The sequence below is a fragment of the Macrotis lagotis genome, chromosome 1, assembly GCF_037893015.1.
Source record: "Macrotis lagotis isolate mMagLag1 chromosome 1, bilby.v1.9.chrom.fasta, whole genome shotgun sequence".
NCBI classification, from domain to species: domain Eukaryota; kingdom Metazoa; phylum Chordata; class Mammalia; order Peramelemorphia; family Peramelidae; genus Macrotis; species Macrotis lagotis.
Window position 1 is genome coordinate 583529086 of NC_133658.1, and position 26247 is coordinate 583555332.

At 37.8% G+C, this 26247-nt stretch overlaps 2 protein-coding genes across 6 annotated transcripts in view; both read right to left on the reverse strand.

The window, feature by feature from the left end:
* Positions 1-19918: 19918 nt before the first annotated feature.
* Positions 19919-20350, reverse strand: LOC141507279 (small ribosomal subunit protein uS8-like). Its single transcript, XM_074214793.1, has one exon. It carries the CDS (start codon positions 20348-20350, stop codon positions 19997-19999), a length of 354 nt encoding a protein of 117 aa, XP_074070894.1. The 3' UTR covers positions 19919-19996.
* Positions 20345-26247, reverse strand: part of LOC141507278 (uncharacterized) — a 36127-nt gene continuing 30224 nt past the window's right edge. For 4 of the 5 annotated variants that reach the window (XM_074214791.1, XM_074214788.1, XM_074214789.1 and 1 more), the window contains 2 exons: positions 21759-25520; positions 20350-20434 (listed from right to left, as the gene is read on the reverse strand). In XM_074214791.1, the coding sequence (XP_074070892.1) occupies positions 20394-20434; positions 21759-25401 (3684 nt within the window). In that variant the 5' untranslated portion in view covers positions 25402-25520 and the 3' untranslated portion in view covers positions 20350-20393. Of the gene's footprint in view, positions 20435-21758; positions 25521-26247 lie in introns of all 5 variants that reach the window. The other variant, XM_074214792.1, reaches the window with a different exon arrangement.

Sequence of the window (26247 nt, forward strand, 5' to 3'; positions counted from 1 at the left end):
CTCTCACCCTTCCAGTGGAAGGTACACAGGTCAACTGAGGAATGAGCTGCTTTTAAGGAGGACATAGATGAAATAAATAGTTGAGGGACAATAGCTCAAAGATCAGAGACAAGGTAATGGGGGATGTGCAGATGAGAAGAGGTAGCTCAAAGACTGAATCCCTTTAGGCTAAGGCAGGGATCCATTATTTCATTGGCTAAATATTGCCTGGGAGGGGCAAGGTATTTTGCTAAATGTTCATTGACCTCTCTCAGAGCTTGGATAATGGGATGGCAGCAGGAGGATGGGGTAGTTACATAATCAGTACAGAGGGTACAATTTAATACTTACAAAAAATATTACTGTTCAGTATGGTCTGGTTTCTGACCAGATCATCCTCAAGTCTCTCTCTCTGACTCTGTTTCTATCTCTGTCTCTTCTCTACTTCTGTCTTAACTGAAGTCCCGATTCTTACTTTACTGAAAAAAAATTAAAGCAATTCAATTGAGTTCCTTTTTCTCCCATTCTCTCAAATCCCTTGACCATATTACCCACCTCATCCCCACCCATTTTTGCCTCATCTTTTCCTTAACCTCCAAGACTGAGGTAGCTCTTTTTGCCAAAGTCAACTTAATGGGATCCTAATTCTGTCCCCTCCATCACCTTCAACTATCCTCTATCTTAACTATTCAAACTTTGCCTAGTGATTCTTTTACATTTGCCCTCAAACATGACCAAATCTTTCCTTTCCAAAAAAATACCCCAAAAACTTTCACTAGGTGCTTACATGCTTAAGACAGCTCTCTTCCTTTCCTTAGTCAAACTCCTAGAAAAAGTCATCTATATTTGCTGCCTTTATTTTTTTTTTCTCTTTTTGATGCAGGGAATTGTGGACACAGGGAAATATTGTAATTAGAAACAAATTTTGTAATTTTTTTCTGCACTGTTGAAATCCTGTCATCTTTTATTAGGAAACTAATCCTTGTAACCTTCTCTGTATTTGTAAAATATTTCCTTTTGACTTTTACTTTGACCCTGGTCAAACATTCACCAGTGAATTAAGCTAGATGCTAGATTACATGCTCAGTTTCATGTAAGGGTTCATTTTACAGTGACATCTACAGCAATCTATCCAAAATGCCACCCCTCTCATGGATCCTGGGTGGGTGGGGGCTATTTAAGGAAGAACTGGAGCATTTTTTTTAACTATCTTACTGACCTTATCTCTGACTACTAATGCTCTGGCTAATCTGCTACTGGTCTGCTTGGTTTCTTAGGTGCACAAAGCCTTTAGAGTGCTACACCCTAAATCATGGTAGCCTTTAAAGAACTCTTAGTAAATGTATATTTACTTTTACAACTGCTCTCCAGGGTCAGAGTCATGAGTTCTTAATGGGAAATTAGCAAATATACCTACAATTTTATCATTCATTCCTCAACCATTTGGCTTTGGACCTTGTCATTAATCTGAAATTGCCTTAAAAGTTGTGACATCTTGATTGCTCAATCTGATGTGTCTAAGCAGTTCTCATCCTTCCTGAATTGGTTGCTGTATTTTTCATTATTAATCATACCTTCCTCTTTTTCTCTTTATTTTGGGGTTTTGTGATAGTAGTTTCTGCAGTACTATTGAGTGGTATGTGAGAAGGAATTCACCAGACTCAGATTCAGAGAAATGAATGGCATGTAAACTTTTTTATATGTTATTAAAAGCAGATTGGTCCTTAAGGGAACAAATCACTTGAAGAGGACAGGTAGAGACTGCGAATCCTAAAACTATAAACCTTAAAAATAGAGGGTTAAGATAAAATGACAGCAAATTATACTGTATACATCAAGTTTTATTTATTTTATAATATCAGAGGGAGATCAGAATACTAAAAAGCATCAAAGGGAGGAAGGCAAAATATACAAGAAAGAGTAGATAAAGGAGACCATTCTATTTTTTGATATCAAAGAAAGTCATCCTTCTACAATGCTTTCTTGAGGGAGGACACATTCTTTCATGAGTTTAAGTACTAGGCCGACAGGACTAGTACTCCTTTCCAAGTCTAAAGGAGCACACATTCTTTCCTGGATTAAGGACAAAAGTCTAAAGGAGAACACATTCTATTCCTCACAACAGCTTGGACCAGGAATATAGATGTGAAAAACTGATAACAATAATTATTATTACACTTAGACAAGACTTTTGAAGGGAAAGCCAAGCAAGGGCAGTTTAGCTGGGGTGGGACTGAAGAGGGTTTTGGGAAGGACTACTAGGGAGATACAAGTTCTATGCTTTCTGAGCAAGCCTGGTTTAAGGAATTATGTTAGAATTCTCAAGGTCAAGTAGCTCTTTACTAGGTAGCATTCTGTTATCTTAAAACTCTTTGTGGTTTTTAACCTCTCACCCTTATTAAGATGCTTCTGGCACTAGGGCCAGGGGGTTTCTGTCTGGGTACAAGATGGTTGGTTCTTTTCTTTTATTACTGAAGACCAAAATGACATCACTATGTTTGAGGTAAATTACAGTGTGTCAGACTGTAACTGATAAGCTCAATACAAGCTTGGAATACTCTACCTTTTCTGAAACCACACTGGCTCTCAGGGAGGTGACCATCTTCCAGACTATTGAGACTTAAGAAAGAATCTTACCAGCAACGATAAAAAAGAGAAATACCCTTGTGATTGTCACAGGATAATCTATTCCCTTTAACTTTGTAGAGATGGATGATGGAGGCATCCTTGAATTCTTGGAGGATAGCATCTTCATGCCATATAACCTGGATTTCTGTCAGATTTTAGATGAGCAAAGGATCCCCACCTTGTAGTACTCAGCTGGAATAGAATGTGTTTTGTCACTTGAAAAGAGTGTAATGGTATTCAAAACCTCATCTTCAGTTAGAACTTCAGCTAGGGTTGACTGACTTCAGCTGGGTTGATTGACTTCAACTTGAGGTAAATGGTCAGTAGTTTCTGCACTGATTGATGATGGTCTGTTAAGGACACAATGGAAGTGTTCAGCCCATCTTTCTAGTTAACCAGATGCATCATATATCTTTGGCTCATAAATAGGCTTCAGGGCATCATAAAAATATTTTGGTTTGTTACTGTATGCATAAAATTGAATTTCTCTGCCTTCTTACTGAGCCAAGAGTCCTGCATCTCTCTAAGCTTTGCTTATACTTTAGTTTTGATGGAATTAAATGTTGTCTTAGAAATGGATTCACTATCTACTGGTAGATCCTGTGGAATTCTCATTTTTCATTTAGCAGTTTCTTTATTTTCCCATCATTTTCCTTAAACCAGTCTTGGTGTTTGTAAGCGTTCTGACCCAGATGAGCAAATGCACTGCTATACACTAGATTTCTGAAAGCTGTCCAATCTTTTTCTACTCCACTGTTACCAACTGTGTGTTGGCTCAGTTTTCCCTCCAAGTTAGTAACAAATTGTTCCTACTCAGAGAGACACTCTAATCTCTTGACATTATTTCTTTTAATATTCATTTTTGCCTTGAGGCCACCACTTTGGTTGAATTTGAATATTTAGCTTAGAGAGGATGAGTCTGTGATCAGTCTAACACTCTGCACCACACACTGCCTTTGTCATTCTCACATTCTGTCTTTCTCTTCTCCTTACAATCACACAGTCTAGTAGATGCCAATGTTTGCTGAGAGGGTGCATCCAGGAAGTTTTATTGTGTTTAGAAAGTGTTTATGATGAGGTCATAAGATGTACAAGTCTTCAGTTGTATCTAACCATTGCTGTTACAATTTCCAACTCCATTCCTCCCAAGGATTCCCTGCCATGTCTGGTAATCTATACCTACTCTATGATTAAAGTCACCCAGAATTATAAGCTTGTTCTCTTTTGGCACATTTATGATAAGGGTCTGCAGATCTTCAAAAAATTTTTCTTTAATTTCATTAGTGTTCATCATGGTGGGAGCATAGGCACTGGTTATGGTGGCATGAAGTTTTCCTGGAAGTGACAATCTCATTGTCATGAGCCTATCATTTGCTCTTTTCGGTAGGCATTCAAGAATGTTGACTAGATTAGTTTTGATTGCACAAGCTTTATAGTGTTCCTCTGCAGTGATTCCAGAAAAAATGTATATCCAGCTCCGACTTCAGGCAGCTGGCCTGAATTTGCCAGCCTTGTTTTACCTAGGACCACTATTTAGATATGATATCTGCTGAGTTCTCTTCCAACAAGAGTTGTTTGTCTTTCAGGTCTATTGGATCTTGTGTTGTCTGTGAGTGTGCACACATTCCATTTACCCATGGTGAGTAGAATCTTCTTTTAAGAAGTTTTTATAATTTGGGAAGCAGACAATTTTTAGGGCACCTTTTCTAGCCCCTTCCCCATATCAGGAGATGACTAGTGTGATCCTTAAAAGAGCTGCCCAGAAATTCTGAAATAGAATGTGGAGAGACTTCCAGGGCAGAGCCAAGATCTCAGATCGAAGCTAACATGCTTCTGGAGCCTTTTCCTACCAAAGATAAATGAAGCCTCTACTATGACATTCACACTATAGATCTCACCAAGAAGAAGAGAAGATTCAAAGAAGTTTACGACTGTGGTCATCATGGAGGATCTTCTGTGAAGGTCTGTCTCTTTGGCGGGAAAGGGGAAGTAAGGTCCAGGAGGCCAGAGAACAGGGAAAGCCAGCAGGAGGCTTTTAGACACAATGCAATCCAGGTCCTGACATCTTAATAACAGAGGTCCCAGAAGCTAGATAGCAAGCCAGCAGTGAGGATCCCAACCCTAAACAAAGTCTTAACCCTGAAAACACCAGGGCGAAAGAAAGGCTGGGTTTGGAAACAACCTCTGTTCAGTCAGAACCTGGACACAAAGGAGGGGAAAAACCCTCCCAAAAAAACCTCTGCAAAGCCAAGGCCTGGAATGCATAGGCAACATCTTGGCAAACAACAAGCCAGGGATCAGACCCCAGCATCATCAAAATAAAAGCTTGGATCTATACTCCATATATCCCAGGAGCAGAACTAAAATAGCAAAGATGAATAAAAAAAGCTAAGAGTGCTCACTATAGAAAAATACTTTCCAGACAAAGATGATAACATGTCTGAAGAAGAAAGCAGTGCAAAATCACTCATGGGGAAATATCAAAACAGTCTATAAATTGGACTCAAATACAAAAGCTCATCGAAGAGCTTAAAAAAGAATTTAAAAACCAAAAAAGAGAGACAGAAGAAAAAAGGAAAAAAGGAATGAAAGTCAGACAGGAAAATTGTGAAAAGTTGACCAAAAAAATCAACTCCATTAAAAATAAAAATAACCAACCAGAAAAGGAAACACAGAAGTTAATTGAAGAAAATAAAAATCCTAAAAACTGGAATTGAACAATTAGAAACAAATGAATCTACAAGATTCCATCAAACAAAATAAAAAGGCTGAAATATTGCAGAAAATGTAAAGTACCTTCTAGGAGAAGCAAATGACCTGGAAAATAGATCCAGGAGAAACAATCTATGAATAATCTGACTATGAATCATCAGAAAGCCTGGACCAACAAAAGAACCTAGAAAACATCATGCAGGAAATTATAAGTGCCCAAATCTACTAGAATAAGATAACAATATAACCATTGAAAGAAGCCACAGAACCCCTCCAGAAAGAGACTGCTGATGGCCACTCAAGTGAGTTTGGGTTAGAAGGTCAGTTATGATGGAAAAACCTAAGCTCTGGTGACCCTCGAGCTGAAGACTTTCCACAGAACTCTGATTTGATAACACAACTATGTCATTTGTGGCCTCACTTGTTGATAGCCCTGTTCCAGAACTTCTTGACCTGGGTTACATCCTGCCAGGTTACATCCTGCCCAAATTAGAGTTACATCGTTGTTTTTATCCTGTATGCTAATTTTGTGATTTTCTGCTATAAGAACTGTTTGATACTTTCAATAAATGGCTCTGCTAGTTGTTCTTCTAGTATTCCCACCTGTGTTTATGCATTTCATTTTTCTCTTGAGTCAAACTAAACCTCCTTCTGGTCAGGGGGTCCCATCAAGAGACCCCTGGATAAAAGCTCCAAGAGCTGTAAGAGTCAAATTCCAGAACCCTCAAATAAAGGGGAGAATATTGCAAAAAAGCAAAAAAGAAAATAATTCAAATATAAAGGGAACACAATCAGACTAACATAGGACCTATCAGCCTCAACACTGAAGGATTAGAAGAACTTGAATAAAGTATTTGGGAGAGCTAAGGACCTGGGATTACAACTCAGAATGTACTACCTTGCAAAATTCAGCATATACTGAAAAAGATGGATGTACAATGAAATAGAGGACTTCCAGAATTTCCTGACACAAAGACTAGAACTGAACAGAGAATTCAATCATCAAATACAGGACTCAAGAGTTGCATAAAAAAAGGTAAATGAAAAGGGGCCTGAAAAAAACAAAACTGTTTTAAACAAATATTGGTTGACTATCAAATTGTATCTTAAAAGGGAAGGTGTATCACTTCTAATTCTTTAGAACTTTACTTCTCTAAGGACAATTAGAGGGTAGAATATAATTGAAGAGAATGAACCTAAAGGATATGGGTAAAATTGGGTTTTGTCTCTCAATTGAGGAGGTCCAAGATGACATCATGATGTTTGAGACAAAAAGCCATGGAAAAAAAAAGCAGGGGTGTCAACTTTAACTTAAGTGTCTCATTATATTTTGATTCACTTTAATCACAAGGTACTAAGCACCTTGTCTAAAGAGGGCATCATAAATTGAAAGAACCTGAGACAGTGTCTCTATTACTTACAAACATCTGTAAAGTTCTCAGGTAAGACCTCCAGAGCCTCCTAGTATTCTAGATTCTTACAGTTAATGTGATCAGAGTGAAGGAATAAAATAATTCCAATTTGGGTTTAAAAATCTAACAATCTACAAGGGAAGGGGGTAGGGAACTGGGAAAGGGAAAGATAAGGGAAGAAGGGATTGATAAAAGGGAAGGGAAAGTAAAAGTGAAAATAAACTGAAAATTAAATTTTTAAAAGAAAAGTCAAAGGGGAAATGTAGCAAAATTTTGGTGAGGAGGAATAAGAGAAAAGGAAATAGATAAATATAAACGGAGAAAGATAGCATGGAGGAGAACTCAGAATCAGTAATCTTAATTGTAAATGTGAATGGGATGAACTATCTGATAAAATGGAAGTGGAGAGCAAAATGGATTAATAACCAGAATTCTACAATATGATGTTTACAAGAAACACATTTGAAACAGAGATACACACAGGGTAAAGATAAAAGGTTGGAATAGACTTCTGGCCAAGATGGTGGAGAGAAGACAGGAACAGTTCTAAAGTCTCCTGATCTCTTCCCCATCTATCACATGAAACAAACCTCTTAAAAGAAATCTGAACCAGGAAATCCAGAAAGAAAAGCCAGGAGAGGAAAATCTACCTCAGGATTTGTCTCCCACAGCAGCCTTGGCTGAGTACCGGTAGGTGAGTCTGAGCTCCGAGGGAAGATCAGCCTGGGATCAGCCAGATCAGCAGCTGAGTCGGAGCCTGGAGTCTGAGGGCCCAAGAGCCGGACCTGCTGGATCAGCGGTGGAGCTGGACAAAGGGGGCTTGGGTCCGCAGGGAAGCAGAGGTGCTGGTGTTGGTGCTGTCCCCTTGGAGCTTGGGGAAGGGGCTGCGGGGAGAGGTCTGGTGCAGGAGAGCTGCGGACAGCATCCCTAGGCTCCTCGGGTCTGAGAAACTGAGTCCACGCCTCCATTGCACTGAGGCCTCCTCCCAAACAAATGCAAATTACTTCTGCCTCAGGCCCAGGTGTGTGAGCAAAAGAACCAGCCCAGCTGAGGAATCACCTCAGGCCAGGGTAAAGCCCACCATTGATTGAAGGCATAAGAATTCAATAGCTCCAATTACCTCCCTCAAGCAAAGGGAGAAGGCCTGGCAACCAAGGCACAGCCACCCCAGAGAGGGCAACCAGCACCTCCTACTGGCCAGCCAGAGAAACTGCACTCAGTAAAGCCTTTAGAGATCCCAAGCCCAGGTGAACCAGCCCCACCCAACTCAAGGTCTTAGCATAATGAAGAAGGGTCAGCAGAAAGGTGGATCCATAGAAAAATTCCTGGTAGGGAAAGACCCCAACCCAGAGAGACCTGGAACATCTGAGGAGAATACAATCTGGTCTCCAGCACTTAAAGACTTCCTTGAAGAAATAAGGAAGGAGTTTAAAAATCAACTGGAAAATTTGGGGGAGACAATTAATACCTTGCAACAAGGAAACAAAACCTTAGAAAGTAGAATTGGACAATTACAAAATGAGAACAATTCTCTCAGATCCTCAAATGAGCAAATGCAAAAAGAAATTAATTCTCTCAAAACCTCAATTGGTCAAATGGAAAGCTCTTTCAAAAGTAGAATTGACCAATTGGAAAAGGTTAATGAAGAAAACTCCTCCCCCAAAAAAATAATGGAGTCTACAGAAACTAATGACTCCACAAGACAGCAAGAGTCAATTAAACAAAATCAAAAAATAGAAAAAATAGAAGCAAATGTGAAATACCTCATCAACAAAACCACTGACCCCGAGAATAGATCGAGGAGGGGCAACCTGAAAATTATAGGACTTCCTGAAAACATTGAAGAGAAAAAAATCCTGGACTTAATATTACAGGATCTAGTGATGGAAAACTGCCCTGACATCATCAAATCGGAGGGCAAAGTAGTTATTGAAAGAGTACATCGATCCCCACCAGAAAAAGATCCTAAAATGAAAACACCAAGGAATATTGTGGCCAAACTCCAGAACTATCAGATAAAAGAGAAAATCTTGCAAGCAGCCAGAAAGAAACAATTTAAATATCAAGGAGCCACAGTAAGGATCACGCAAGACCTGGCTGCATCAACTTTAGGGGATCGAAGGGCCTGGAACGAGATATTTCGAAGAGCACGGGAGCTTGGAATGCAGCCAAGAATCTACTTTCCTGCAAAGCTGAGCCTTCTCTTCCAGGGAAAAAGATGGACATTTAACGAAATGGAAGAATTCCAAAAATTTCTGATGAAAAGACCAGAGCTAAACAGAAAATTTGGATATCAAACAGGAGGTTCAAGAGACACATGAAAAGGTAAAAAAAAAAAGGGGGGGTGGTAAAAGGAAAAAAATGCAATCCAGCAAGTTGAAACTGGCTATATCCCAGCATGGAGGGGGGGGGGGAGACTCTCATAAATCCTGAGAAATGTAACTCTAACAGAGAGAATATACCGAGCCAGAAATGATGGACATCCATGACCTATCCATGAGACTGATATCTAATGGGATGTAACCGGCTTTAACTCCACTGGGGAGAAAGACTCTAATAACTCTCAGGAATTTTGACTCTATTCAACAGAATATACTGAACTAGAAGGGACAGACACTCAGAATTTTCTACGACTTGGATAGAATGATCTAAAAAAAAATGCACTACCTCCCTAAAAAGGGGGACAGGAAAGAGATGGGAGGAGGGAGGGGATTGAATGGGACAAATCTCATTACACTAAGAGGTACAAAAAACCTATGGTAATAGAGGGGAAGAAGGGAGTAGAGGATAAACACCTGAATCTTCTCATCAGACTTGGCTTAAAGTCAACCTACACATACTCAATTAACTTATAAAACATCTAAGCTTTCAAGAATTAAAAGGGGAAAAGGGGAGGGGGAACAGAAAAGGGAAGGGGAGTGGAAGAAATAAGGGGAAATAACAAAAGGAAGGGAAGGGAACAGGGAAAGGGGAAAGAAAGGGGAGGGTGTGATATAGGAGGGCAAACACACTGAAGGGGGTGGTATTCAAAAACAAAATACTGGGGAATATGGATAAAAGGGGGGGAAAGGGGGGAAATAAAAACAGAGGGAAGATAGCACAGAGGGCAATAAAGAATTAGTAATCATAACCTTGAATGTGAATGGGATGAACTCTCCCTTAAAATGTAAGCAAATAGCAGAGTGGATTAAAAACCAGAATCCTACAATATGTTGCTTACAAGAAACTCATTTGAAGCAGAGAGATACATATAGAGTAAAGGTAAAAGGTTGGAGCAAAATATATTTTGCTTCAGCTGAAGTAAAAAAAACAGGGGTAGCAATCCTTATCTCAGACAAAGCAGCAGCAAAAATAGATAGCGTTAAAAGAGATAAAGAAGGAAACTTTATCCTCCTAAAAGGTACCATAGACAATAAAGTCATTTCAATATTGAATATATATGTACCCAGTGGGACAGCACCCAAATTCTTAGAGGAGAAGCTGAAAGAATTACAGGAAGACATAGACAGCAAAACTCTACTAGTAGGAGACCTCAACCTATCAGATCTAGATAAATCAAATCATAAAACAAACAAGAAAGAAATTAGGGAGGTAAATAGATTGTTAGAAAAATTAGATATGGTAGACTTATGGAGGAAACTGAATGGGGATAGGAAGGAATATACCTTTTTCTCTGCAGTACATGGAACCTATACAAAAATTGACCATGTACTAGGACACAAAAACCTAATGATCAACTGCAGAAAGGCAGAAATAGTGAATACATCTTTCTCAGATTACAATGCAATAAAAGTCATATGCAATACTGGGCCAAGGAGATATAGACCCAGAGCAAATTGGAAATTGAATAACCTCATCTCAAAAAATGAGTGGACCAAAAAACAAATTATAGAAAGAATTAACCATTTTATCCTAGATAATGATAATAATGAAACAACATACCAAAACCTATGGGATTCATTCAAAGCAACTCTCAGGGGATATAGTATAGCTCTAAATGCTTATATGAATAAATTGGAGAAAGAGGAAATCAATGAACTAAACATGCAACTAAAAAAATTAGAGAAAGAACAAATCAAAAATCCCCAATCAAATACCAAATTAGAAATTTTAAAAATTAAAGGAGAAATTAATAAAATTGAAAGCAAAAAAACTATTGAATTAATAAATAAAACCAAAAGTTGGTATTATGAAAAAACCAATAAAATTGATAAACCTCTTGTCAATTTGATTAAAAAAAGAAAGAAGAAAACCAAATTGCTAGTATTATAAATGAAAAAGGTGAATTCACCACCAATGAGGAGGAAATTAAAGTAATAATTCGAAATTATTTTGCCCAACTTTATGCCAATAAATTTGATAATCTAAGTGAAATGAATGAATATTTACAAAAATATAAGTTGCCCAGGTTAAATGAAAAAGAGATTAAATACCTGAACAACCCTATCTCAGAAAAAGAAATTCAACAAACTTGAACTCCCTAAAAAAAATCTCCAGGGCCTGATGGATTCACAAGTGAATTCTACCAAACATTTAAGGAACAATTGGTTCCAATCCTATATAAACTCTCTGGAAAAATAGGGAAAGATGGAACTCTGCCTAACTCTTTCTATGAAACCAATATGGTTCTGTTACCTAAACCAGGAAGAGTTAAAACAGAGAAAGAAAATTATAGACCTATTTCCCTGATGAATATAGATGCAAAAATCCTAAATAAAATCTTAGCAAATAGACTACAACAAGTCATCACTAGGATAATACATTATGATCAAGTAGGATTTATTCCAGGAATGCAGGGTTGGTTCAATATTAGGAAAACTATTAGTATACTCAATTATATCAATAACAAACCTGTCAGAAACCATATGATCATATCAATAGATGCTGAAAAAGCTTTTGACAAAATACAGCATCCATTCCTATTAAAAACACTAGAGAGTATAGGAATAAATGGACTGTTCCTTAAAATAATTAGCAGTATCTATCTGAAACCATCAACAAGCATTATACTCAATGGGGAGAGGCTAGAGGTATTCCCAATAAGATCAGGGGTTAAACAAAGGTGCCCATTATCACCACTACTATTCAATATTGTATTAGAAATGTTAGCATCAGCAATTAGAGAAGAAAAAGAAAGGAATTAGAATTGGGAAGGAAGAGACAAAACTCTCACTATTCGAAGATGACATGATGGTCTACCTAGAGAATCCCAAGAAATCATCTAAAAAACTACTGGAAACAATTAACAATTTTAGCAAAGTTGCAGGTTATAAAATAAACCCCCATAAATCCTCAACTTTCCTATATATGACTAGCAAGAAACAGCAGGAAGAGCTAGAAAGAGAAATCCCATTCAAAGTAACCTCAGACAGTGTAAAATACTTGGGAGTCTATTTGCCAAGACAGACTCAGAATCTTTTTGAAAACAATTATAAAACACTTCTCACACAAATTAAATCAGATTTAAATAACTGGGCAAATATCAACTGCTCATGGATAGGTAGAGCTAATATAATAAAAATGACAATTCTACCAAAACTAAACTATCTGTTTAGTGCCCTACCAATCAAAATTCCAAAAAATTACTTTAATGAGTTAGAAAAAATTGTAAGTAAATTCATATGGAGAAATAAAAAGTCAAGAATTGCCAGGAGCTTAATGAAAAAAAAAATGCAAACAAAGGTGGCTTAGCATTACCCGATCTAAAATTATATTATAAAGCATCAGTCATCAAAACTGTTTGGTATTGGCTAAGAAATAGAGTGGTGGACCAGTGGAATAGACTAGGTGTAAAAGCAGGAGAGGATTATAGTAATCTGCTGTTTGATAAACCCAAAGTGTCAGGCCACCAGGATAAAAACTCCCTCTTTGATAAAAACTGCTGGGATAATTGGAAGTTAGTATGGAAGAAACTTAGATTAAACCAACACCTCACACCCTTTACCAAGATAAGATCCAAATGGTTACAGGACATAGACATAAAAAAACAATACTATAAGCAAATTAGAAGATCAAGGACTAGTCTACCTGTCAGATTTATGGAAAGGGGAACAGTTTATGACTAAGGAAGAGTTGGAGAACATCACTAAAAACCAATTAGATGATTTCGATTACATTAAATTAAAAAGTTTTTGCACAGATAAAACCAATGTAATCAAGATAAAAAGAAAAGTAGTAAATTGGGAAACAATCTTTACAACTAATGATTCTGACAAAGGACTCATTTCTAAAATATGCAGAGAACTGAGTCATATTTTTAAAAGAAAAAGCCATTCCCCAATTGATAAATGGTCAAAGGATATGCAAAGGCAATTTACAGATGAGGAGATCAAAGCAATCCATAGCCATATGAAAAAATGCTCTGAATCATTAATTATTAGAGAAATGCAAATTAAAGCTTCTCTGAGGTACCACCTCACACCTCTCAGATTGGCCAGTATGACCAGGAAGGATAATGATCATTGTTGGAAGGGATGTGGGAAATCTAGGACACTATTACACTGTTGGTGGAGCTGTGAACTCATCCAACCCTTCTGGCGAGCTATTTGGAACTATGCCCAAAGGGCAACAAAAATGTGCATACCCTTTGACCCAGCAATACCACTACTGCGTCTATACCCTGAAGAGATGAGGAAAAAGGGTAAAAACATTACTTGTACAAAAATATTTATAGCAGCCCTGTTTGTGGTGGCAAAGAATTGGAAATCCAGTAAATGTTCTTCAATTGGGGAATGGTTTAGCAAACTGTGGTGTATGTATGTCATGGAACACTATTGTTCTATTAGAAACCAGGAGGGATGGGATTTCAGGGAAACCTGGAGGGATTTGCATGAACTGATGCTGAGTGAGATGAGCAGAACCAGAAAAACACTGTACACCCCAACAGCAACATGGGAGTGATGTTCAACCTTGAAGGACTTGCTCATTCCATCAGCGCAACAATTGGGAACAATTTTAGGTTGTCTGCAAAGGAGAGTACCATCTGTATCCAGATAAGGAGCTGTGGAGTTTGAACAAAGTACAAGGACTATTCCCTTTAATTCAGGGGAAAAAAACCCAGATGTCTTATTGTTTGATCTGGTTACCTCTGAGAATTCTGTTCTTTTTAAGGATATGATTTCTCTCTCATCACACCCAATTTGGATCAAGGTACAACATGGAAACAAAGTAAAGACTGATGGAGTGCTATCTGTGGGGTGGGGGTGGGGGAGGGAAGCAAGATTGGGGGAAAATTGTAAAACTCAAATAATATCTTTAATAAAAATTAAAAAAAAGAAATAAGTGGAATAGTTTAGTTATTAGCAGAGTTTTAAAATTATATTTAAAAAAACTACACAATAAACAATTCTTTGTTCTTTTTGTATATTGAAACATAAAAAAAGATAAAAGGTTGGAGCAAAATATATTATGTCTCACAGGAGTAAAAAAAAATCTGGGGTAGTGATCCTAATCTCAGACAAAGTAAAAGCAAAAATCAGTCTCATTAAAATGGATAAGGAAGGAAATTGTCCTCTTAAAAGGAACCATTGGAAATTAAGCTATATCATTATTAAACATGTATGCACCTAGTGGTATAACATTCAGATTCCTGGAGGAAAAGCTGAGTGAATTACAAGGAGCAGTAGAAAGCAAAACTTTACTAATGGGAGACCTCAATCTCTCTCTCTCTCTCAGAACTAGATAAATCAAACAACAAAATAAACAAGAAGGAAGTTAAGAAAGTGAATGAAATATTAGAAAACTTAGATATGATAGACTTTGGAGAAAACTTTAATGGGCATAGAAAAGAATATACCTTTTTCTCAGGAGTATATGGCACCTTCACCAAAATTGACCATGTACTAGGGCACAAAAACCTTAAAATCAAATGCAGAAAGGCAGAAATAATAAATACATACTTCTCAGACAATGATGCAATAAAAATTACATGTAATGAATGATCAGGGAAAAATAAACCAAGAACTAATTGGAAATTAAATAATTTTATCTTAAATAACAGGTGGATCAAACAGCAAATAATAAAAATAATCAATAATTATATCCAAGAAAATGATAATAATAAGACATTATACCAAAATTTATGGGCTGCAACCAAGACAGTTTCGAGAGAAAGCTTTATATCTCTAAATGTCTATATGAATAAAGTAGAGAAAGAGGAGTTCAATGAATTGAATATGCAATTAAAAAAAGCTAGAAAAAAGATAAATTAAACATCCCTGATTAAATACCAAATTAGAAATTCTGAAAATCAAGGGAGGGGTTAATAAAATGGAAATCAAGAAAACCATTGATCTCATAAAAAAAACCCCAAGAGTTGGCTTTATGAAAAAGCCAATAAAATAGATAAAATTTTGGTTAATCTAATTTAAGGAAATAAAATATTCAAATTACCAATCTCAAAATGAAAAGAGTGAACTAACCACCAATGAGGAGGAACTCAAAGAGATAATTCTGGGCTACTTTGCAGAATTGTATGCCAATAAATTGAACAACTTGAGTGAAATGGATGAATATTTGCAAAAATATAAACTACCCAGATTAACAGAAGAGGAAATAACTTACTTAAATAACCCCATTGCAGAAAAAGAAATTGAAGAAACTGTCAATAAACTCCCTAAGAAAAAGTCTCCAGATCCAGATAGATTTACAAGTGAATTCTACTGAACATTTAAGGAACAATAAATTCCTATTCTATATAACCTATTTTTGAAAAATGGAGAGGAAAGAGTTCTGCAAAACTCCTTTTATGACATCAACATGGTGTTGATACCTAAAGCAGGAAGAACCAAAACAGACAAAGAAAATTATAGACCAATTTCCCTAATGAATATTGATGCAAAAATATTAAATAAAATTTTAGCAATGAGATTACAAAAGTTATTACCAGGATAATAACCATGATCAGGTTGGATTTATAGCAGGCAGACAAGGATGGCTCAACATTAGGAAAATACTCAACATAATTAAACATATCAATAGTAAAACCTACAGAAATCATATGATTATCTCAATAGATGCTGAAAAAGCCTTTGATAAAATACAACATTCATTTCTATTAAAAACACTAGAAAGTTTAGGAATAAATGGACTTTTCCTTAAAATAATAAGTAATATTTATCTAAACCATAAACAAATATTATATTTAATGGGAATAAACTCAGAGCATTTCCAATAGATTCAGAGGTGAAACAAGGATGCCCATTATGACCATTACTATTCAATGTAGTATTAGAAATGCTAGCAGTATCAATAAGAAATGAAAAAGAAATTGAAGGAATCAGAATTGGCAATGAGGAAGCAAAACTTTCACTCTTTGCAGATGATATGATGGTATACCTAGAGAACCCATGAAAATTATCTAAAAAACTCCTTGAAACAATTAACAAATTCAGCAAAGTAGCAGGAGATAAAATAAACCCCATAAATCATTAGCATTTTTATAAATGAACAACAGAGCCCAAGAGCAAGAGATAGAAAGATAAATTCCATTTAAAATAACTGTGGACAATATTAAATACTTGGGAATCTACCTCCCAAGACAAACCCAGTAATGTATGAACATAATTATAAAGCTCTTCTCACTGAAATAAAGTCAAATCTAAATAATTGGAAAAATGTGAAATGCTCATGGCTAGGTCGAGCTAATATTATAAAAGTGACAATTCTACCCTACTACCCAAATTAAATTACTTATCCAGTGCCATACCAATCAAACTACTAAATAACTACTTTACTGAGCTAGAAAAAATAGTAACAAAATTCATCTGGGGCAACAAAAGGGTAAGAATAGGAAAGGAACTGAAGGAAAAAGATGTAAAGGAAGGTGGTCTAACTCTACCAGATCTAGAACTGTATTATAAAGCAGCAGTCATCAAAACTGCCTGGTACTGGTAAATAAATAGAGTAATGGATCAGTGGATTAGGATAGGTTCAAAAGAAACTGCAGTAAAATTACTACAGCAATCTATTATTTGACAAATCCAGACCAGCCTCTGGGATAATAATTCACTATTTAACAAAAATACTCGCATTTTGTTTTGAAGCCATTAAAGTTATCCTGGAAGACCAGAGGAACAAGGAATTATTCTTCTTTATGACTCTGCTTCATGACATATTAGTTTACATGTAATTCATGTAGCATTTGCTTCTAGTTTACGGTATGTGTGACTATAGAGGTGAGGGCAAGTCAGGATTTGATCTTAGCCAAGTTTTATGTATTCCTGGAAGACTTTCAATTCCTGGAAGAATTCAATATTCTTGAATCCCAGGATATTAGAAATTCCACTAGAGAATTCTTTTTTAAGCTGATTTGTTTTATTACTCACAAAGCTGTAAATTTGCATTCATCCAGTTGAAAATGAAGGTTCAAGATACTGAAAGATGACAGACAAGAGTAAAGAACTGCAAAATTTGTAGTTTGTCATTAATGATGCTTTGGGATTCAGGGAAAAGAGACTAGGGATTAGAAGTGGCTAGTTACATTAAGTCTGAGGAGTAGGAAAAACCCCCCTAAGAATTAGGGTTCCTAATAATGTATAGCATGAACTTTATTGTAGTTAAACTGCCCATAAGCATTAGTAGATATTTTACAGATTTGATAGACTATGTTCTTGGAGCATTGGGTATTGAGAGTTGGAAGTATTTTGTTTACCAGTTCTACAATTAAACTTAATTTTTTTATCCCTAAAAAAAAAGAAAGAAAACTTTTCCCACAACCTTGCACCCAGCCCCAATTTTGTATCTTCTCTTGTCCAGTGTAAACATTCCCAGTTCCTTCAAACAGTCCTCAATGGCGCAGATTTAAGCTTTTTCATCATCCTGGTTGCTTTCTTTGGGACATTTTCAATGTTACTAATCTCCTTCCTAAGTTGTGATACCCCAAACCTGAACCCTATACTGACCAGAGTTGAGTTCAACAAAATGATCAGATTCTACTTTTATGGAAGCTATGCCTCTGAATTCAATCCAAGATAAAATTCATTTTGGGAACATCATTTGCTGGTGACTCATCTCAAACTGTCTCTCCCATCCTCTGCTTATAAAGTTGAGTTATTGAACCTACATATAAGGTTTTATTTTTTTGTTTGTTCTCATTAAATTTCATCATTAGATTTTACAAGTTCAAGCTTGTTAGTCTCTTTTTGAACCCTGAAATATAGGATTCAGTGTGTCAACTGAAAATTTGATAAAATTGCCATCTATGTCTTGATAAAAATATTTAGCAGCACAGAGTCAAATCTCTGGGATCACTACACTTAAGAACCCTCCCAAGTTCAATTCAATTCATTTTAAGTCTCTACAATGTCCCAAGCACTAGGCTGAGGTGGAGATTATAAAAGAAAAAAAGACAGGTCCTGTCCTCAAGGAGTTTTCAATTTAATGAGGGGAAGATATATACATACGCCAAAAAAATTTGAAAAGGTAGGAGGGTACAGTAGCAAGGTAACATTATGTTGACATTGAACCATTAGGACCATTATTTGAGTCCTACCACTCAACATCTGAACTATACTCTAGTCCATATATTTCTATAAAAGTAAGGGCATCTTATCAAGAATTTGATGGAATCAAGTTGATATCATGCTCATAGTTTCAAACTACTAATATGTCAGTACTTCAAAAGATCTATCATTTTATCAGTATGAATTTTGGTGTTTTTTGAAAGGCAATGGGGTTAAGTGGCTTGCCCAAGGTCACACAGCTAGGTAATTATTGTCTAGGTCAGATTGAACTCAGGTCCTCCTGACTCCAAAGCTGGACTCTATCCACTGAGCCACCCAGTTGCTCCATAATTCTTTAATAAGATGAAAGAGAATTTTATCTTGTAAATCTTCAGGTGGTGAACTTGTCAATCAACAAACATTAAGTGCCTACTATGTAGTGCATCTATAAGATGGATAGAGTACTGGACCTGGAGTCAGGACGACCTGAGTTCCAATCCAACCTCAGATACCTACTAGCTGTATGACCTTAGACAAGTCATTTAACTCTGCCTCACATCCAGAACCATCTCCAGTCATGTTGATTCATATCTGGCCACTGGACCTAGATGATTCTGGAGGAGAAAGTGAGGCTGGTGACTTTGCACAGCACCCTTTCACTCAAATCCAATTCACTTGCTTGTAATGGCATTACCTCTCTGATGTTATAGTCACCTTCAAGAACAAAGGACAAGCATCAACATCATTATCACTATATATTGTGTACTAAGCTCTGAGGATACAAATGCAAAGAAATAACTGATTCATATTCTAATGTAGAAGACAAGTTGATATGTATATGTATACACACATTTCAAAGAAATAACAAAAGCCAAGTTTTTAAATACAATGTATTTTGAGAGGGAGGGCACTAACAGTTGGGATCAGGAAACCAACAAGACATAGTGAGTGGAAAGAATATTCATTTAAAAATTAGAAGATTTGTGTTCTGGTCCTACCATGATGTAACCCTGGGCTAAGTCACTTTAAGATCTCTGAATTTCAGTGTCCTATATTTTAGTCGGGATGTTTATATTTTTGCTGGCTTTAGGGTAAATCACTTAACTATGCCTCATTTAGCCTTATCTATAAAATGAAAACAATAATCACATACTCTGACTAAAAGTATTGTCAGCAAGACTTGAATTCAAATCTAGATTTAGACACTTACTAGTCACATGACCTTGGGCAAGTCACTTAACCTCTGTCTGCCTCAGTTTCCTCATCTATAAAATAAGGAGAAAATATCACCCAGCTCACAAGACTATTGCGAGCATAAGATGAGAATATTTGTAAATCTTGAAATACTATATAAATATTAGTAGAACTAAGTATAATTTCCTTCTTCATCTATCACAGAGGGGTAATGATACCTACTCAACTCTTAGAAACCCAAATAGTATGCAATGGGCTTATTAAACCAACATTCATAATTGATGGTCTTTCCATGCCTCAGTGGAAAAGTCTGTTCTGCAAGTACACCTTTGTTCATTTCAGGTCCTGATACTTTTGGACCAATGCTCAAGCAACTCAACACAAATCCAGTCATATAAAATCCAACAGTCAGGCTAATCATAACCCAAAATATCAGAACAAGACCTTTAGAACTTAGCATCATATACCTATGAGAACCAAAAATATGAGCTTCAGCACGATGCTATTAAAACTTTTTTCAAGGTTCAAAACCACTGACTGGAAGCACCACAGTCCACTGGAGCATTTTATTTGTATATATGTTTTACATTCTTAGAAAAAGAATCCCAGGATTTTTCCTCCTGTGTGTTTTCATCTTGCTTCCTCATGGTCCATGATGCCAGCTGAGGTTGTAAGCACAATGAACCCAAACTGACGGGATGGTAGCAGATTATTTTGCCACTTTTCCAGATCTTTCAATTGAACATCAAATCTGGGGCTGATTACGCCACACTTGTTTAATCTGCCTGTGAGGTTCACAACAATTTTTCCTGCTCTATGATCATCAATGATCTCAAATTCACCAATGTAACCATGCTTCATCATCACAGTTAAGAACCGGACGATTACTTTAGAGCACGGCCTAATGAAAACCTGGAATTTTCCTTGCTTTTCTGCATTGTTGATGCTTTTGAGAGCATCTGCCAGGACATTCATGTGCACCATGGTGGCAGTGCTGCAAGATGGCAGAAAGAGCCAAAAGTTTTCTTTAAACATTTGAAGAGGAGATTTCACTTTTTCTGTTCATCCCTAAGAGGGCAAAAGCAGAAGCAAAGAATGATCAGAATTAAATAGTCATTATGCAAGCAAAAAGTCTTCTAAATAATTAAAACTCTCCAAAGGTAGAATAGGATGACATTAGGTTCATGGGTTTTCATGCCTTTCAAGCAGACCACCAATTTTGGAGTATATTGTAGTGGATTTTTGTGGGGAAAGATTGGATTAGATGATTATTAAGGTCTCTCTTTTCCAACTAATCTTATGATTTTGTAATGTATTTCTTTTGAAGGTGTGGCTTAGGTAAGGAAATGATTATACATATAGTCATATTTTAACCACGAAGGTATTTACTAAATTGCTATAAGAGAGTGAGGAAGGCAAAGAATGAAGCTTTTCTAATCTACAAGGAGTCATTAATTCTAAGTACCAGTCTGTTTGGCTTAAAATTCAAATACATATGTGATTTTATTGATTTGAATAGTTCTACCTAAGAAACAAGTTGCAACCTATCAATGTGTGACTATTGACATGTCCTATTGTGGCTTACTTCCTTGGGGTCCACAGCAGCGACCTCCCTCCAGGAGGGGAGCTGAGAATAAGGAGTCAAGCCACTACTTGCCTTATGCCTCCAGCTCAATTTTATTATTGCTTAGCTATTACATATATACTGTTAGGTCTTCCGGGGTAGAACAAAGAATAATGAAGTAATTTTTGAGGGGATGCAAGCAGTGTGTACCTGCAGCTTCTTGCATTACAGGATAGGGGGGTATGTTAGGGAGGAGATGATAAGGTACAGCTGTGTCTAGTGCCTTGGTCAGTGGGGTGGAATGTCCAGCTCCCAAGGACTCTGGCTCCCAAGGACTCCGGCTCACCTTATCTCTCAGGGCGGCAAGCCAGCTCCTGAGACTGTCCAGGTGGCAGTTTACTTGGAGATGATTTGTGTCATGGCTGTTAGAATAGCTTGTGTACCCACAATGTCCTCCCATGTTTACCACAGAGGACTTTATAGACTATGGAATGAGAGGAGAGGAGAGAATATGGAGCATTTACTCCTTGTATTCTGTCTTCCTCTTGAAGAAGAGGCTTTTTTTTATCAACTCCCTTTGTTACACCTAAAAAATAAAAAATAAGACATTTAAAAAATACATAGGGGGCATCAATTCCTTTCAAAATAAAGATAGTCATTTAGTTTTCTTTTGCCTCGACTGAAATCTCTCCAAGAGATATTTGAAAGATGTGTCATGTCCCTTGTCTTTCTCCCCTTCTTTGCTGTTGCTTCCCTCCTTGATGACCTTATCTATCAATGACTCTGAGCTTCTATGGAAGTCTTTCTTCCCTTCTGGGAGAGACTTACCTAGGATGAAATGAAACCACTTTGGCCTTGAAAGAACAGGGATGTGAGATGTTTCTTCACCTTCTAATGACTTTTTCAAATGGCTATGGGTATTTGAGGGTCTGAAAAGGGAGGAGATTGTTACCTGGAGGAATTTGAGGACAAATTTCACACCAATCTCCTCCTCAGACTTGGGCATAGGAATTGGTATGGCCAGCAAATGGGCTTCACAAGGGTATTTCATCCCCTCATGTGGGCAGCCATCTGGGATCCAAGAGGCACAAATTAAACAGACTTTATAATCACATGGGCTGAATCCATCATGACTCAGAGACTTGTACAAGTCACTTTTTATTTTCTCCTGAGGGATGGAATGTATGATGGCATTGACAGTTTTTTCAGAGTCAGTCCCTTCATCAATAGTGTTTGGTTTGATGTAGTTTAACTGCAATTCAGTCTGTTTCTTTAGCATAGTTTGGAGCTGGTGTAGGAACCCAGATTCAGCCTCATCTCGGTGGCTGGAGCTCAGCTCAGTGTCAGGCTGGTGGTCATGACCTGTTGGAGCCTTAGCCTGGAGGTTGGACCTCGATGGTGATATTTTCTTGTTGCAACTTGGAGGGGCTATTTTCTCTTCATCCAAGATTGCTGATGGTATGCTTGGCATGTTGGTGGGTTCTGTTCCAGCTTTAGCCTGGTTGTCAGAGATGGATGGAAGAGTGACTGATAGGTTAGAAGTAAGTGGAGGTGTGCCCTGCTCTTGACCCTCAGACAATTTTGCTGAGTGTTCTGTAGTTCTGAGAGCTTCAACAACTTCTGACTGTCTTTCAGGGTTGGATCGGAGTGCTGCATTATGATCAGGTCGAGATAGAGTCATTTCCTTATGATCTGATCTCAATAATGTTGTTACCTGATCTCCTAGACTGATGAATCGATGCTTTGTTCCTGATGACATTGTGTCAGAAGGGTCAGGTTCTGGTTGAGGAGACACCTGGGTACTTAGATCTGGTAAATTCTCAGCCTGCAGGTCAGTACTAGATGAAGGTGTGATCTGGGGTTCAAGGACAAGTTGAGCTGGATCTTTGGGGTCTAAGACCACTGGAAGCATTGCTTCATTCTGGCCTTTTACAAATGTGGCCTTTTGGCCAATTCTCCATGGTGTCATTTTCCCAGATTCTTGGCCTATTTGAACTATATCTTGGGCAAGGCAATGTACTGTATTCTCAGTCTCTTGCTTCTGGATAGGACTAAGAAGTAGTGTGACCTGGTGGTCAGGTCCAAGTAGAGCATTTTCTTTATCATTGTCCAAGGAAAGAAATGTTACCCTGTGATCCTTGACTATATGATTTGGGTCCTGGTACTCTATTCTCAGTGGCATTATATCTATGAATTCAAATTTTTCTTCCTCTGTCACATTTGAGATATAATCAGTGAGGACTGGAGTACTCTCATTTTGAGTTGGCTCCTGGTGCTCTATTCTCAGTGGCATTATATCTATGATTTCAAAATTTTCTTGCTCTGACACATCTGAGATATGATCAATGAGGACTGGAGTATTCTGAGTTAGATTCGGTTCCTGGTACTCTGTTCTTGTTGACACTACATCTATGATTTCAAATTTTTCTTGCTCTGCCTCATCTGAGATATGATCAATGAGGACTGAGGTATTCTCAGTTTCTGACTCTGTACTAAGTTTTAATGTGTCCCAGAGGTTTGTTTCCTCTAAAAATATTGCCCATTTTTTTAGTTTTTGTTGAAGTGCAGCCTGGGCATCAGGGCTTGATATATCCTTAGCCTGATGGTAGGGGCTGGGCAGAGGTGTTGTGACTACGTGAGGACTGGAGAGAGGTCTCTCCTTGTCATCCAAGTCCAGTAGAGTTGCTGTCTCATAATCCTTATCTATTAATGTTATTTTCTGGTAATTAGATATTCCCAGTATTTGTGGTATTGTTTCCAAGTCCTTTTTTTTTATTGGAATTGATTCATGAACAGTAGGCTTTGATATATTCTTAGTGTCCAGATCTTGGCTAGATAAAAGTGTACCCAGGTTATCTGTTTCCTGTGTTGTTTTCCATTGTTCTAGTTCTGGATGAAGTGTGATCCAGGTACTGGACTCTGGCATATGCTCAACCCAGGGGTCAGGGAGTTGTGGAGGGCCAGATAGTGTTATATTTGAGGGGCTTGAACCCAATAGTGTTATCCTATCATCCTGGCCTCTTAGAAAGATTTCCTCCTGGTCTGTCTCTGGGTATACTGTGCTCCAGGAATCTGGCTCTGTTTGGAAGGAGGTATGCAAAGTAGGCTCTCGGCTCACATCAGAACTGAATAGAAGTGTTTCCTGGAGTCCTCCTTTTGAGAATATTGTTTCCCAGGTGATTGGCTCTGTTTGGATAGAGGCATGAAAAGCAGGCTCTGGGGTCAGGTCAGTTCCCACATCAGAACTGAATGGAAGTGTTTCCTGGAGTTCTATTCTTGAGAATATTGCTTCCCAGGTGACTGGCTCTGTTTGGATGGACACATGGAGCGTAGATTCTGGGTTCATGTCAGTTTCTAGGTCAGAACTAGATGGAAGTGTGTCCTGGATGCCTGATCCTTGGGATTCTGCTTCCCGGGGATCTTTGTTAGTTTTAATTGAAATGGAAGGTTCTGGTAGTGTAGTTGAAGTGTCCAAATCAGGACTGGATGAACTTGTGTCCAGGAAGTACTTTCTCAGCAGCAAAGTTTCCCAGTTGTCTTTATCTGTTTGAACTGAGACATGAGTAGTTGAGGATGGTGCATGTAGTGGGTGAGGATTATACCTGCCTTCAGTTGTAGGCTTGTTTCTGTGTTTCAGATGTGCTGATGTGGGTACAGTTGGAGGTCTAGAATGATGGTACTGTAAAAAGGAAAAGGTTTCTCTGGACTGGAGCTTATGTGATCCCTTCAGAGACTGAACCTGGGCCCAGTAGTTTACAACTGGTGTTTTATATGGGGCCTTGGCCAAGAGAGGATGAGGTAATGATTTTGCAAGTGGATGGAATACAGGGTCCAAGTTGAAAAGTCCTAATAGTGCATTAGTGGCCTTGATCCGGCGCTTAGGTCTTGGCAAAGATTTTGTCTTCTGAGTGGGAGTTCTTGGCAAAGGTTTGCTGGTCTTGGTCTCAGTTTTAGGAACAATTTTAGCTAGGGTAGTAGTCTTGGACCTGTGACTCTCAGAGAATGGAGCCTCAGTCTGGTGGTCAGAGAAAGACAGTACTGGGTCCTTTTGGTTGAGAACCATCACATCCTCAGTACTAGAATGGTTACAGGCTGGAAAGATCTTGGGAAGGTGGTCAGAGCCTGAAGGATGCTCCAACAGGTGGTCAGGAGCCAAAGGAGAGTCTTGTTGGTGTTTGGGGCCAAGAGGAGGTATAAAGCATTCTTCATTGGGAATCAAAGCTCCAGAAATTTTTTTGGTTGGGATATCAGTCTTAGCTAAAGGCAAGATGGGAGCCATTGTATGCTGCTTGTGATGATGGGATGTTTTAGTCAAGTGATGAAGATGAGGCAGTGCCATCATTTTATGATTGAGTTGGGGCATCTTGGAAGTGTTAGGTGGATGTTTGAGCCAAGAAGGTCTCTCTTGTGCATTCTTGCGGTAGTGACAGTGTGATGGTTGGGAGGTATTAGGATGCTTTAGAAGGGACATCAGTTCAGCTCTTGACTGGAATTCTTTTTCCCAGAATGGTGAAATCCAGTGAGGGGGACATGGTAACAGCACTGATGGGGCCTGGTGATGGAGGCTATTTTGTGGGAACTGGACCAGTTCTGTTGATGAAGAAAATACTGCATGAATAAGAGTAGCCACAAAAACTACTTACACATGCAAAGGCTTTGGGAAGAACCTCTTGTGGTTTTTAAGGTAGATATCATTACCCCTCTGTGATAGATGAAGAAATAAATTATACTTAGTTCTACTAACATTTATATAGTGTTTCACGATTTACAAATATTCTCATCTTATGCTCGCAATAGTCTTGTGAGCTGGGTGATATTTTCTCCTTATTTTATAGATGAGGAAACTGAGGCAGACAGAGGTTAAGTGACTTGCCCAAGGTCATGTGACTAGTAAAGTGTCTAAATCCAGATTTGAATTCAAGTCTTGCTGACAATATTTTTAGTCAGAGTATGTGATTATTGTTTTCATTTTACAGATAAGGCTAAATGAGGCATAGTTAAGTGATTTACCCTAAAGCCAGCAAAAATATAAACATCCTGACTAAAATATAGGACACTGAAATTCAGAGATCTTAAAGTGACTTAGCCCAGGGTTACATCATGGTAGGACCAGAACACAAATCCTCTAATTTTTAAATGAATATTCTTTCCACTCACTATGTCTTGTTGGTTTTTCAGAATTCAAAGAATCTTGATAGGATGCATGACTACTACCAAAGATCATCAAAACAAGAGAGATGTGATCTCTCTCTGTGTGTGTGTGTGTGTGTGTGTGTGTGTGTGTGTGTGTGTGTGCTCGTGAGGGGGAGGAGAGGGG

Coding starts and splice junctions, on each gene's coding strand:
- LOC141507279 (XM_074214793.1), bottom strand. CDS start 20,350: ATGGTGCACATGAATGTCCTGGCAGATGCTCTCAAAAGCATCAACAAT.